The sequence below is a fragment of the Sitophilus oryzae genome, unplaced genomic scaffold (genome assembly GCF_002938485.1).
Source record: "Sitophilus oryzae breed Bouriz unplaced genomic scaffold, Soryzae_2.0 scaffold_1430_pilon_pilon, whole genome shotgun sequence".
Classification (NCBI taxonomy): Eukaryota; Metazoa; Arthropoda; class Insecta; order Coleoptera; family Curculionidae; genus Sitophilus; species Sitophilus oryzae.
Window position 1 is genome coordinate 122,489 of NW_022146094.1, and position 16,298 is coordinate 138,786.

Below are 16,298 nucleotides of genomic sequence, written 5' to 3' on the forward strand. Positions count from 1 at the left end.
TTCATTAAAAAATAAGAAAAATTGTTTAAATATTTATTAAAGAGGATCAATTAATATGATTCCAGTATTCAAACTACATTAACAGACTATTTGCGTTGATTAATAATAATTGCTCCAAATACTAAAAAACTGAATTTTGTATGGGCATTAGACAGTGTGATAAAAAGTAACACCTTAAAAATGATATTTCATTTTTAATAAATGCTTATTTATAACTACAGAGACTTTAATTTGATAACTTATTATTATATTGATTTCTGACTCAAATCCACATTTATTTATAATAATTTAATAACGAACACAATTAAGTATGTAATTAATTAGTATATGGGCGCAAATAATGGTGTTATATTTAATTAATGGTATACTCTTTTATAAAGATTTAAATAGTTTTCTTTTTGCATACAAATGGGCTAGTAATATTATCGTTTTGCTAAAAACGATAATATTACTAGTCTGTACATTTTGTACATTTGTTGCTTTAAAAACAATCTAAAATGTCAATATTCCATGGATATATTGATAAATGAGGTCTAAATTATAAGAAAATGCATTTTCTACGAAAACTTGAAGGGATAGGTAGAAAATGGTATAATACAATTTGACAGACAATTTAATTGTGCATCTGATTCTCCTAAAATAAATATACAGGGCATTCTATTTAAATTAAAAAAGTTATTGCCGTTTGAAGCTAATAATTATTTAAAATAAATTCTTAGACACTCTGTATAAGGTAGTATTATTTTTATTATTGCAACACAATAACCGATCAATAAATAAACTTCATTAAATATTTAGTATTAAAAACATTGACACCCTTGGAGAAATGAAGCTTTAAAATTTTTACTGCAATTTCACAAAATTGAAAATATTTCAAACGGTAAGGTTTAAGTATAATAAACCTTAATCAAATTAACCTTTATTTTAATCGTAGAAACTAAAAATGTAATAATATACAGGGTGTTCCATTTAAAAAAATACAACTTTGATATTTTTTATTTATTTGGGACACTCTGTATCTTGTAAAAATATTTTTAAATTGTAGCTCTAATAGTCCTTCAACGAACCCCAAACTTACAATTTGTAAAAATCTCACCGTTTAGCTACAATACTCCGTGTCGTATGTGGTAAACAACCCTGTATACTCTCGTCCTCCTTGAGTCTATACCCGACCACATCGTAGTATGGCGCTTAAAGATCTGTTGGTTCTTCTGGAAAAAAATTCTAGTAAAAATAACGACTTTTAGTAAAGTAGAATCAGTTGCTACCAAAAGCAATAATTTTTAGTAACTCTTAGTAATTTTTGGGGAAGTAATAGAGACAATAGAATTAATAATACCCCTTCTAATCTCTCTGTATTATTATAAACATCCGTAACAAACATTTATCGAACATTAACAGGTACTTAAAAGATTTTTCAATGAACATAAAAATGACAAAATTATACACTTCACCGATCGAAAACCATCATGTTCAAAAACGTTTTTTTTCCAAAGTAACTTTAATAGACTATTAAACGGCGGATATATAACAGATTTATTTAGTACATGATTTGATTTATATCAAGAAAAGTCTCTTTAGACATATTCAAAAAAGCCATGTTTAAAGTTTTAACAATATGTCTTGCGATATATTATTTACCTTACGTTTCTGTAAGTATATTAGCCTTAAATAAATACATTAAAAACCAGATTGTTACTTGAGTAAAGGACAAAATAATAGAATAAATAAATAATATTCTAGATAGCAGAACTGGAAGATTCTTGGTACTTGGAGTCGTACTGCTATGCTAGGGTAAGTTAATTGCGCTAGAAATTATACAAAAACATTAAAAAAAATACGGATTTTTTTGGGGGGTGTTCCAATAGTTCCTCTATAGTGTATAATATGGTGTCCTTAATTCAGGTAACAATTTTATGGTTTTGTTTGAGTGATTTGAATAAAGACACTGATATTGTTTGTATTAGTGTATGACTGAAGAAATGCTGGAATTAGCTAAACAATTACATGACACTTGCGTAGGAGAAACTGGTGCAAAAGAGGGTAAGTTTTTTGTATAACTATTTTTCTCTAAATATATCATCAATACCACAGATGCAGTAAGTATATTCTCTCATTAATTACTGTGATGCCATATTCTTTTTTTATTCTCTTCTTTTTATGTGTTGGTTAGAGCCTCTATACCGCGTGTTTTTCAAAATCGACTCACCTCTATAACTTTTTTATTTTTTCAGATAAAAAAACGAAATTTCGTATATTAGTATATGACATAAATTAGGATTGATTGACGTATTCAATTGTTTTCGGTCACTTCCTGTTTCACCGGAAATGACTACAATTTTTGTTTTTTAAACGATGCCGTCGGTATTTTTTACTTTATTTGATAGAAAATGACATTCTGAATGGAATGACATATCATATGTCAACTTTTGATATTTTTAACTAAGAAAAATAGTAATTTAAATTTCAATTCAGAGTGCCATGCCATAAATGTAATGACAATTTGATTCGAAATACCAAGTGTGTGGTACAAAATTATTCGTAAAAAATGTATTTTCCAAATTGAGACTCCTCGTTCCTTTTGAAAAAATTGAATTATGATTAAAAATACGAGTTGGGCATCTTTTAACCGGCCAGAATAAGGTACGAAAAATTACATTAGCCGATCAAATCTATTTTTCCAAAGCTGCTTAATTAGCCTGTTCTAAATTGGGATAATTATAGTAAAAATATTATTTTTATGATTTAGTTAGAGACATATGCCAGATGGCAGTAAAGGAAAACAAAACAAAAGCATTTAAGTGTGGAGGATGTTTGAAGATCATAATTATTGAAACACTTTAACCGACTCTGTAACTCGTTACCCAAGGCAAAAAAGTCAAACGCAAACAACTTTATTGATAAATGTAATGTTTCTACTTTGAAAAATACTAATGGGCCTTAAAATTAAAGAAGTTTTAAAATATTTCTTGAATTTTTTTTAGTAAAATGAGAATAATTTATTCGCTGTCGAAAAAATTGTTTCCGCGTGTTGTTTAGGGTCAAATATTTCAAGTTAATCTATTCAAAAATCAGGAATTGCTATTTTAAGAACGAAACATTTTCTTACTAAACAACATGGCGGCTTTCACTTTGTTGTTTTGGAGATTAAGATGGAGTAGTTCGAGTAGTCGCATACTGGACTAATAAAGTCGCAGTTCAGCCTTAACAGGTAGTATACTAGTCGCAAGATTGCCTAATTTAGTCATCCTAGAGTCTAGCTTGTGCCGCCCTCTATATTCTAAATAAACGAGGAAGTGGATAAAATATCGGTAATATGTCGATGTATATTTAAATTTAGTTTTATAATGTACCTTTCTTATGTCCCATTTTAATTAAGTTTTTTTTTATAAAAACAAAAACTGTACTGAACTGTCTGACTGAACAGAACAATGAAGTGAAAATTTAAGATTTAAGGTTATGGTTCAATACAGTTGCAAAAAGGTAGTGACTCGATGTCCTACCAACGTAAGAATAAGGAAATCTAAACAACGTTGGAATTAGTAAAACAGACGACGTTTGCATAACGTTGGAATATGTCCTGAAAGTGACGTCGGAAAACTCTGTATTGCCCAACATTGTAACTACGTTGTCCGAATCACTTACAGATCACTTAAACAAAAAAGGTTACAAGACAACGTTTATTCGACGTCGCAGAAACTTTTACTTTGTTGTAGTACTAGTTCAACGTCGGCACAACGTTACAACAACGTTTATATTTATTTTAATACCCAAGGTATGGAGCTAACTATTTTTTGTAACTAATCCAACGTTGTGATTAGTAAACATGTGGTCGCAAGTCGTGAAAATGCTACTTGGGAAGGGCAAGCCACTTTTGAAGAACACCCGGTATACATTAATATATTTTTTATGTTTCTCTTGTCTTTCAAGCATCTTCTAAGAATAAACATTTATAAAAAAAAACCTTATGATTTATTTAAGTATCTCTAAGTAAGATCAAATTAGCTGTAGCTGTATCCAAAATAAGAAACTGTCGTTTGACATTTCGGACAAGTCTAACATCATATTAATGAAGTTTGTGACCCAGATTCTCTAAAAACATCCACAGAGAGAGACAAACTTTTTCTCCCCAAGGAGGAGAAGTTACATTCTCTTTCATCACAGGCCTAAGAAGTTTTTCTATTAAAAAAAATGTAATTACCCAGTTAATTCATGATAAAATAATCCTGTACAAGAAAATTTATGTTTTTTACTGATATTTTTATATTTTCAATGAAAGTTTTCCTTCATTTTGACAGTATAATATTAAATTATAACAAGGAAAAATGTATTTTCAAAGTTTAATATATTCTTTTGATGTGTATGGGGTAAAAAAATAAGAGGTTTATAATTTTAAATTCTCACGAATTTCTTCCTGGTTATTTCATGACTATGGGGGGTTTGATAATTATATTTTCGTACAGTGGTGTAGACAGAATTTATTATCCAGGGGGTTTAACACAATTGTGTTAATATAATAATTGTAAAAAACACTAAGACTCCCTTTTTGTGGAAAATATTGCAAAATAAAACACTAAATCACCATAAAACACCAAAACACTTTTACTTTTACACTGGACGCCCGTTTCGCTAACCATGTTAGCATCATCAGCAGATGACTATAAACTAAAATACAATCTACAAGTTGAGCGTTTATATACTCGCTCAGTGGGCACCGAGTGGGCGTGGCCAGATCTAGCCAACCGAGTCAGAGCCCACCGAGCGAAACAGTTAAATTTCCGCCACTAGAGTAGTAGGAACAAAGAACTTAAAGGAATTGGACCGTTGTCTCTGTTCATACTATCTTTACATTTATTAATTCGGATGCTTTCATATGCATCTAATTGCCTGTAATTTGAGACTTGTTTAATTAATTTTAAATTATTAAGATCTATACAATGTTCTTTATCAACAATATGTTCGGCAACGCAAGATTTATGAGGTCTACCATATCTTATCTGAGCTAAATGTTCTTTAAATCTAGTTAATATTGATCTTCTAGTTTGCCCAATATATTTCTGATTACAATCTTTACAAGAAATTTCATAAATACCTTTCCAGTGGAGGTGTTTTATCCTTTGGATTACCTAATAATTGTTGTAATTTATTATTAGCACTATACACAAGTTTATAATTGACATTCTTAAAAATTCCTTTTAGACCACGGGATAATTCTCTATCAAACAGTATCGAAAAATATTTTGACGTATCTTTCTCCACTTGAAAAGTCGAATTTTCAGAAATCATTAACCTATACCTACGTTTTCTAATTATTTTATCAACTAGTGAAGGAGAATATCCATTACACTCAGCTACATTCCTAATGTAATCTCTTTCTATTTCATATCTTTCGATGGTAAGTGGAAAACTAAGTAATCTATGAACTAAGAAATTTAAACTAGCCGTTTTATGTTCAATACTATGATATGATTCATTAGGAATATATCTGCGTGTAGTGGTATTTTTCCTATAGATATCAAATTCCAGGCAATTATTAGTATTTCTAATAACTAATACATCTAGAAATGGTAATTTGTCGTTGCTCTCAATTTCATGTGTAAATTTAATGGAAGGAAAACGATTATTTAACTTAGAAATAAAATTATCTATGGTGTCTGAATGTCTGTCAAAATGATAATCAAAGACTAAAAACAGCAAAAATATCATCCACATACCTAAACCATACTCTTGGAAAATACTCAAACGAGAGTGATAAGATTCTTAGCCTCCACTTCAAACCTGCTCATGAATAAATTAGCCAAAAATGGAGACAATGGATTAACTTAACTGTAACATAAATATATAATATTTGTCTATTTTTTTGGGGAAAATTACATTCTCCAAACATGACTTTCTTAGATACGCCAGTGTTTTGATAAATTCCCCAACTCTTTTAGCCAAAAATAAACATTTATCTCCCAGAATACAAATCGACTTTTAAATAAAACATTTTTTCTTTACGGAGTTTGGTTTATTTTTAGTCTTTAATGTTACAAAAATACTCGAAGTTTACCTAACAATTCTAAAAGCAGCTATGGCCGCAATTATTCTTATAAATTTCGAAGTTTGTTTATATAAAAAAATACAAATTTTTAGATGCCATTACCAATGCAAAGTCTGGCACGTTTTCCGAAGATCCAAACTTCAAATGTTACATTAAATGTCTGCTGGACCAGATGGCCATTGTAAGTATTTTTTTTAAGGAATTTGCACCTTTATACATTATTTCATAGTTGTTTATATGTTATACAGGGTGAGACAAAACTAGTATTGAACATTGGTCACATTTAAAAACAACATTTAAAAACAAGAAACATATTGAAATAAAAAGAAAATACTTGAAACGAAATATTAAACAAAAATATAATGGATTTCATTAACTTTTTTCAGGTAGACGAAGAAGGTACTATAGACGTAGAAGCTATGATTGCGGTTTTACCTGAGGAGTTCCAAGATTCAGCGCCAGCAATCAGAAAATGTGATACACAAAGTAAGTATTACTGATTTATAAAAAGCAGTGGCGGGTCCTCAATAAGTACCCTCTTTAATGTCTACCAATGTACCGGGTGTCCCCCTAAGAATCGCTCTCGGCTGTATCTCGGAAAGTATTAGCCGTAGGGTTTACGGAAAAAAATATTTATAATTAAAGGGGCTATGAGAAATTGCTGGAAATTATTTTTAAATTTGTAGAACGACCGCTAGGGGGCGCAACTGCAACAAAAAATATGAAAATGGAGTTTTTACACCATTTTGCCTAGATAAGGTGTACTATAAGTAATATCTTCATAACCTTCAGTAAATTTTGAATATTTTTTGTTAGAGCCATTTTCCCCTATCTACCAAAATAAAGTGGTGGAGGAAGGGGTAGATCTGTTTTTATTTAAATATTAATAACTCTGGACTGGATGATCGGAATCAATAAGCGAGGCTCGTTTAAAAGGCGTTTCTTACTCTATATTGTACCATATAAACAATAATAATAAGCTTTTGAACGTAGACGCTAGCGGGCGTTGTCTTACAATTTAACAAACATTGCGCGTTTTTCCAAAAAAATTATATGCAATAATATATGTAATTTGATTGTAAAGAGTAGTAAAAGCTTAAAAAGTCAGCGAAAACCGCTTCTTTCAAACCGAAGACATTAGCAAAATTATAATAACTACCAAAAAATAAGTCCTTAATTACCTTATTTTTACAACACGGTATCAGTAGCCCTCTTAATTATGTCCATTCTAACAAAAAAATAAGATAGAAACAGTTAGTTTATTTTAAAATCGACGAAATACCAGAATACCATAATATCTAATAATTAAGATATTAATAACAGTGAACAAGAAACGATGTTTCGGTGAAGTCATGGTAGGCTTTGGAAAAAAGTTACTTTTGTCGTAATAGTATAAACGTCAAATTGTTATTAGATCAACATTTTGATAGTCTCATCAGCGTTTTTTATTTTTTAATTTCTTTTTCAAAATGCCAACAACTTCAACTATTTCAAATAATAAAGGCATTTTCAAAAAGCAATTAAAAGATAAAAAACGCTGATAAAACTATCAAAATGTTGATAATTTTTTTGGTATTTATTCTAATTTTGCTAATATCTTCGGTTTGAAAGAAGATATCAAGATGCGGTTTTCGCTGACTTTTTAAGCTTTTACTACTCTTTACTATCAGCTAAAATTACATATATTTAATTTTTTTGAAAAAACGCGCAATGTTTGTTAAATTGTAAGACAACGCCTCCTAGCGCCTACGTTCAAAAGCTTATTATTATGGTACAATATAGAGTAAGAAACGCTCTTTTAAACGAGCTCTCGCTTGTTGGATTCCGATCATCCAGTCCAGAGTTATTAATATTTAAATAAAAACAGATCTACCCTTCCTCCATCACTTTATTTTGGTAGATAGGGGAAAATGGCTTTAACAAAAAATATTCAAAATTTACTGAAGATTATGAAGCTATTACTTATAGTACACCTTATCTAGGCAAAATTGGGTAAAAACTCCATTTTCTTATTTTTTGTTACAGTTGCGCCCCCTAGCGGTTGTTCTACAAGCTTTAAAATAATGTCCAGCAATTTCCCATAGCCTCTTTAGTTATACATGTTTTTTTCCGTAAGCCCTACGTGGGACACCCGGTACATAGCTAGTACATCATACCTAGAGAGAAATAAAAAACAAGATATATAATAAATTGATAGCAAAATGCCAAGATATATACTCTCGGTCACACAAGGATAAGTAGTCAACTTTTGTAACATTTTTCTCTATTTCCTTTTTGGAGTTTCGTTTTTACTGCAAAATTAGTACTGCCACTACTACCAAATTTTTTCTCAAATCTAGGTATATAAAATAAACTGGGCAGAATAAGACAGTGTGTGGAGCTTAACTACACGATTAAAAACGAGCAATATAACCTAAGTGTATGGGGGCCTTGATTCTGCATCCCAAAATATTGACCTACGTACCGCCACTGCCTTCTTCCTTTTTTTCTTAACAATAGGTCCTTTAACAATCTAAAATTTAGATTTTTATTTATAACAATAGCACATAAATACCGAAAAAGAGGATATATTATATAATATGGAAATATACGTATAAAAGTTTTTTGATATAACTGACAACTTTGACACTATGAAATGTTTTATTATGAATTGGAACGTTCTCACTGAGAGCGAAGCTTTTGATACGTAAAACGGTCTCATAGAAAATATAAAATTTTCCGATATTTTATACATTTTTATATATTATCTTTTCAAAAGCATTCCATAAACTGAAACAATAGAAACTTTGGGCAATAAATTTTCAAAATGAAATATAACTCTCTTAGGATTTTTGTCTTGTTCTATATTTTCGTTTTTTTAATATTATTGTATCATAGATATAAGTCGCAGAATATTAAAACATAAATAAAATAGAATACGTAGAAAGATCTGAAGTTCTGTCTGGTAAATAAATATACAGGGTGTATAATCAGAACAGCCAAGTGTTTTAGTTATACAACTTAGTTTGCTTTGGATATTAATTATTTTTCTTTTTTTTAGGAGGTGCAGATGCTTGTGACACGGTTTGGTTGACACACAAATGTTATTACAGAGAAGATCCAGAAGTATGTATTGTTAAACCCAGATACCGTGTGATTGAAAAAAAAAACGCGTCACAGTAGAAATAATATTTTAGTTCAAACTTTACTATGACTCATTCTAAATTCCACAGACAGTTATAAGGAAAACTCATCGTAAAATATTTGAGATTTGAAACTGAAGTGAAATATTATTTCTATGCTTAATATGACATCGTTTTCTTTCACATACTATACAAGGTGTCCTAGAAGTAAGTGCAAGTATTTTAAATAACTTCGGCAAAAAAAAAATTTGAAAATTGGGAATTTTTTTAGTTTTTTAGTTAAAAAAACATAATTTCTTGATAATATGGCAACATAGGTAGTAGATTAAATTTACAAGAAAGAAAATCCAGAAAAGATTAAGTGGTTCTCAAAATTTGAGCAAAAAATCATTTTTTTGGAAAGAAGAAGTAAAGTAACTCCGTAATTTTGGACTTATATGAAAAACGGTAAAGAGAAAATATATTTCTTTTATCGAAATCTACCACCTCTTAAAATACTTGCACTTATTTCTGGGACACCCTGTATATGTAAAACTTTTAGGATATATTTACTAATTTATTTACATATTTCAGGCTTACTTTTTGATCTAAAGCCCAACTCCGACTATAATTACCAGTGATTTCTGTTACTACTTATATTAAAATAAAAATATAAATAAAAAAACATCAAAAATGTTGTTTTCTTTTTATTGATTTTTCCCAACCTTGCTGTATAATTTTTTAGTTTTGTTATTGTGCTTATTAAACTTTTATAATCGGTTTCATTCGCTTAAAGATTATTGGTTATCGTTAATTAATTACACACTGTAGGTAAAAATGAACTGATATAAAGCACGGTAACAATTAAAAATTAGTGTTGATTTGATTTTTGCATCGTTCCTAAAAGACATGTTAGTGTATTTTGTATTACTGTGTCAAATATTATTAAATATTTCTATAAATAATGTTTCTGTAAGTATTTGTTACACTCGAATATAAAATATTCAGTATTTGTATTTTTTAGCTTTTTTAAGATTTAGATTAAGTCAATATTCTACTTCCTAGCTGAAGGAATATGATGCCCATATTATTTGTAATATAGTGAAATATAACAGCTGATAACAGTGAATTATCGTACTTTGCATTTACTTTACATTTGTTGCTATGCCAACGTGACACAACATCCCGATGTGCGGCGTGGATGATTTGACGTTTTTCTTATCTTTTCTTTTTCAAGCAAAGAACTTGAAATAATATCAATGAAATGCAAATACATATATAACTTTAAATAAAACACAAATTATCAACTTTAATTACACAAAACAACAAAAAGTCAGATGCTGGTACTCCAATTTATCGTTCTCCAACAACTGTACTCAACTAAAGTTGGTAGAAGTATGTTTTATTGCAAAAACTTGAAGCAGCATCAATAAAATTCAAATACATATATAACGATAAATAAAGCACAAATTACCAACTTTAGTTACACAAAACAAAAAAAGTCAGCTGCTGGTGGTCCGATCTATCATTTTTCAACAAATTTATTTTACTAAAGGTGGTAGAAAAAAGCACATCTAATAATAAACTTTCCAAATATTTGAAAATAGAATAGTTCGAGATGACTGCGACCCTCGATGCATAGCAACTGATGATATTGACGTTTTTATTATCTTTTAGTTAATTTTGACGTTTGAAAGGTAGTGATATTTTCCTCTAAAACATGAATACAATAATTAATAGTAAGATTAACATTAAAAATACAAATTCAAACACTCCTCATAATTATTATAATGGCCGTGGACAAAGTATAGTATTCAACTCGCAATTTATAGCCATTATTCACTCGGGTGACTCGCGCCCCTCGCCTACGGCTCTTGACGCAAACGTCACCCTGCGTGGATATGGCTAGCATAAATTGCTCGTTCAATAATATACTATTTATTCTAAGATTTAAGAAAATAACTGTTCTTATTCTCTGTAATTAAACAATAATAAAGCTATATTTATCTAATACGCTCTCTCAGTCAAGCAACATTTCTACTATTATTATTTGACTTATAAATAATAATAAGATCAAGAGATTTTTTATATCACAGCTTATGAACCAACAGCTGATTCTCATCACTTGCTTTTGAGTATTTTCAGACTTGTAACATAACATAAGATAGGCGTATTTCTAAGTAGATACCTATAGTTCCATACAAATGATTTTAAGTCGACAGACTGGTTATGAATAGGCTGTGATCTATACGAATAACATTTTAAGTATTATTTTTGATTAACAAGAAATTAATTAATTTTTAGGCGATGTCTGAAGAAATGAAAGAACTAGCTCAAATGTTGCATAACACCTGTGTTGCTGAAACTGGAGTATCTGAAGGTAAATAACGGAGTGTCCCAGAAATAAGTGCAAGTATTTTAAGCAGTAGTAGATCTGGCCAAAAGAATCATATGTTCCCTTTACCATTTTTATAATAAATTAATAATAACCGAGTAATTTAAGTTTGAAAATTTGAAAAAAATAATGGAAACATTTTGAGAGCCGCCGCAAATACCAAGCAATTACCAGAATCTCAGCTTGTTCGACGCCCAGTGTTGACAGACTGTCTAGAAAGATTTAAAAACGACGAAAATTCAGATTAAAAGTAAAAAACTTCCGAACATTAGAAAACGGGACTCCGATAGATAGCAGATCGATGTAATTAGGTTAGAGCATCGTCACTTTACCTAAAACCACAACTTAGCACTTAACAAGGCTTCATTTTACTGCGATTCTTGACAACACTACACTTACACGTGTATTTGGCACAAAATACATTCATATGCCATCTGAATTATTCAGGATTAGTTTTTGGAGAATTAAAAAAAGTATTTTTTTCCATAGCAGCTGTTAGAATTGCCTTATATCTATCAAAAATAGTAGATAAAATAGTATTTTAACCGCAAAGGTAGATTAAATGATACTTTAACAGCGAGTATAGGTTAAAAACTTTATTTCTTCTCGCACGTTTCTTAATTGCTTCCATTTTTGAAAATTTTTGTATTCCTTTTCATAAGTTATTCGGGATTTAAATGGAAGTAGTTTGGATATGGCATTTGTCGCTTCAGCTTGAATATCTGTTGGTAATTTACTTTTGTGAGCCATTTCTGGCTCCAATTCAATCAGCAATCGACACGAAAGAGAATTAAAAAATATTGACTCAAAACTGACAACTAAAGAGACAGCTTTATTTATTTGTCAAATTACATAGAATCCAACGCCAACCCAGCACAATATTTTTTCTACTGGTAATAAATTCCTTGAAATAATAATTTCTGAATATTTTTTAAAAAGTAACTCGCTATGGAAAAATATTGTTTTATATAGGACGATAAATTAATTAATCTTTTTGGTCGACGATAAAATTCCTATTTTTTTATCATCTTGTATAAAAAAATAACAATTGTTGTAGAAATTTAAAAATGTGAACTTAAAGACATAGGAGGTGGCAACATTGAATACTCTCAAAACACTATAAACCAATTTTTGGAAACTGAACAGGCGGCACTCAAAAGTTTTTCAATATTTTTCGGAAAATGTCAAGAAAAAATATTAAAATTTCAACATTTTTTTCGCAAAATACTTGCACTTATTTCTGGGACACCCTGAATAGTAAAATCCGTTCGTTACAGATTTGATCGACAAAGTCAACAATGAAAAAGTGTTCGCAGATGACGAAAACCTCAAATGCTACATTAAGTGTCTCATGGCCCAAATGGCTTGCGTAAGTACATCTCAATATCTATTCTAAGAACCTTATTTATTAAGGTAATAGTACCGATATTGCATTAATAATACGATTTTCATGGTGTAGTACCTTTTTTTTCAATCATCTATTAGTCGTTCAATGAAATTCGATTGCATAGGTAGGTACCATTAACCGTAAAGGTTTTGCCAAGCAAAGCGTTTAGTCGCTTTTTTGTTGGGTCTTTCTTAATGTTATGTGGTGTAAGGTAAAATTAAATAACATTGATACAGCTGGGTTTTTTCATAATTTATTTTCAATAATTCAGTTCAGATTTTAACAGATAATAATTTAGTTTGGATTCACATAAATTAGGAAGTTTAATACAAGCATAAAAAAGTTTGGGGCTTTTTGGTTTTACCTTATTAAGTAATTGTTATCAGGTAGTAATTGTTGACGTATCTGTTTTAAAAAAAGTAAAGTGTTCTCGAATAGTTGAATTTAAATAATTTAAATAGTTTTTTCTTTATTCTTAAGAAAAGAGATAAACATTCCGAAACGTTAAGCATTTTTTTCTTTGTTAGGCAAATTTGTATAACTGTAAACATAACTTCTGACAAACAGTGTCCGTTTAGGTTTAACGCAGAAGTGTTTACAAAAAATAACTATTTTATTTTGTAGATTTTCTTGCAGTGCAGTGGCGAAATACCCATAATTGATTTTTTTGTATCTATTAATACTTTCTTTCAAAATATGTTCTTAATGTCAGAACTAAGAAAAGAACTGATGTCTCTAATCTTCTTTACTTTTTCCTTTTTAGCAATATTGCCCTTTTTTCGCATCCCTATAATGTTTGTTTTTGCTAAAGCGTTTAGATGTTTCTTTTGCTTTTATCAATAAAGGAAATCTGTCTCAGACAGAAAGGTATTATTTTTTTCATCCCAATAGATTCCAATAATAAAACTCCTAAAATAACATTTTGATAGTAAAAAAACATATTTTTAGATATTACGGGTTAAAGGGGTATGTTTTACTCTAGTTAGTTATTTATTATGGGAATACTGAAATAGACAAAGTAATCATATGACACAACTAGTATTTCTGCACTTTATAATACAGGGTATTTTGTTTACACCTTTTCCGAAATTTTTATCCGTTTTCAGCAATTTTTGCTTGTTAATTGCATTTTTTCCCTTTTAATGCCATAACCATGGTAATATCAGAGATTAAGAAATTAGACGTGAGAAAATTTGCGGTGAACAGGCAAAGTTTTTGAAAAATATACAGAGAAATTTAATCATTAAATAAAATTATTTTTTTTTAATGAATTTGGTTTTTCATAATAAATGTAAAAAATTTTATACCATTTATATTTTTAAAGATTGATGATGATGGTATGGTCGATGTTGAAGCTACCATTGCGGTGTTGCCGGAGGAAATGCAGGAAGAGGCTACGCCTGTTATTAGAACTTGCGGTACAAAAGGTATTATTTATTTATATAAAAAACAATAGTTAATACAACAGAAGGAAGCTTGTGAGGATTGGTACGCCTATGTCGTCTTGCAGCCTATAGAATATTACATGTTTTCATAGAAATACAAAATTTTCCATAGCAAAAAAGTTACAGCGATTTGTTAAAAATGCACGTTTTTGAAAAACACCCCGTAACTCCGAAACAGTAACAGATATTGATGTGCGGTTTTCACCATCATGTTTTTGATGAAAATTGAGCTCCAGACACCGATATTAGTTTTCGTCTATCTCCTATAGAAAAGGGTGTTTCCATTTAAAAGCGTCGAATTTGACCCACCCTGTACAATGCCAAATAAATGTACAACCATCTGGTTTTGGATATCAAGTCGCTTTCATTCTTTCCCGCATTTCGCAAAGCTCTGAAATCATACTTACTGGAGAGAGCCCTATATGCGGTAAACGACTTTTTTGTTGGTATTTAATCTTGAACAATTTTGAATTTTAAAATTTTGCTTATTTTGATTGTTAATAATTCTGTTGCAGTTGGCAAGAGTCCATGTGAAAACGCCTGGTTAACGCATAAATGTTACGCAGATATGAAACCCAAGGTAATCATATAAAATATGCTTTATTTTACGTAATTTTCCTCTTATTTTTATTTTTCTTTTACTCTAAAAAGACGCCTAAAAATATTTTGATTTATTTCTTTACATCAGATAAAGAAATATTTTAAATAGACAAGTCTTACTGGTTCATAACATATGTACCCAGATATATAACCCAGATGTAAACATAAAAATGCTAGGTAGAGCATTTTTTTTTATTTATTAAAAAAGATTTAAAAATATTATTACAATATTTTTTGATATTTCATCAAATTATAAATATCTGTTTATTTGCAAGTTAATACCCTTTAGTTTTTTTTTCTCTTCGTTTACATTTTTTAGTTTCATGTTACGTGTTTTTTTTGTAAAAAAGCTGTGATTGGACGTTGTAACTATCTTTTTTTCAAAGGAACACAAAAATTCTGGGCTATACAGTGCATGATTTGTAGAACTTATAAATGAAAAAAAAATGGAAACATAACCTTTCACAAGTTAGTATTTTGAGCAGTAGCTTTGCATGCAATAAGAGAAACCGTGTGTTTACATTTTGATTGTACCTATATGCTGAGTAATAACAAAACAATATTTAAGGTTATTTTATTTATATAATGACTTAATAATGAAAAATCCGTTTGTCTAATATTCTAATATGTAGGTATTAAGGTGGGAATTGTATGTTATTTCATTTGTAACTCCTCTAGATTTACTTATTTTTCTTTCAGTTCAGACAGTTTTGAGGCTTTTTAAGGACGCATATTTTTTTTTAAACTCCATATAACAATATTGTTTGATCCAGCTTAACGTTAATAATGCTTTTGCTTTTCTTTTAGGCTTATATGCTTATATAGCAGACGAAGACGAATATTCTCATTAGGGATCTTTGGACTGGAAGACGGTAAAAATATTATTATTATGTCAACAAGTTTATTTCGTTTTTTACGATTTCGGCTAAGTAAAATTGTATGTATTCGTTCGCCATAAAATATTCAGGCTTAATAAAATTATTAAAAGTTTTATCTTTGTTTTTCTTCTTATACTTATATTTCCATATTTTTATTCCCTATCTTGTTATATACTTAAGTCTGAAAGTAAATATCGCAAGTTTTAAGTATCTTGAAAAAATCCTGGATATTCACCAGAACACAAAATTTTACAGAAAAATGTACAGAAAATTCCACCACAAGAATATTTTGTGCAAACAAATGCAATACTGCATTTTATTGAGCATCAAATTGCGCTACTTTGCCTCCATTTAACCGATCCTGTATCTCTTACGGTTTCCGAAATCCCAATGATGAGCGTTGAATTCGAGCCACCCTGTACATAAACCTACCACACTATACGTAGAGG

General features: G+C 29.7%; 1 protein-coding gene across 1 annotated transcript; it reads left to right on the top strand.

The window, feature by feature from the left end:
- The first annotated feature begins 1,457 nt into the window (after window positions 1–1,457).
- On the top strand, window positions 1,458–15,934 carry LOC115876314. The gene is made up of 11 exons (XM_030892050.1): window positions 1,458–1,652; window positions 1,968–2,043; window positions 6,136–6,224; window positions 6,430–6,529; window positions 9,084–9,201; window positions 10,020–10,116; window positions 11,449–11,524; window positions 12,817–12,908; window positions 14,251–14,353; window positions 14,887–14,951; window positions 15,779–15,934. Exons 1-11 carry the CDS (start codon window positions 1,599–1,601, stop codon window positions 15,794–15,796), a joined length of 888 nt encoding a protein of 295 aa, XP_030747910.1. The 5' UTR covers window positions 1,458–1,598; the 3' UTR covers window positions 15,797–15,934.
- Window positions 15,935–16,298: the final 364 nt, after the last annotated feature.

Bases quoted from the DNA above. Each gene is read 5' to 3' on its own strand.
- LOC115876314 (XM_030892050.1), top strand. From the start codon at position 1,599: ATGTTTAAAGTTTTAACAATATGTCTTGCGATATATTATTTACCTTAC. The intron at 2,044-6,135 runs GTAAGTTTTTTG...ACAAATTTTTAG, and splicing joins AGAAACTGGTGCAAAAGAGG to ATGCCATTACCAATGCAAAG. The intron at 9,202-10,019 runs GTAGAAATAATA...ATTAAAAATTAG, and splicing joins GAAAAAAAAAACGCGTCACA to TGTTGATTTGATTTTTGCAT.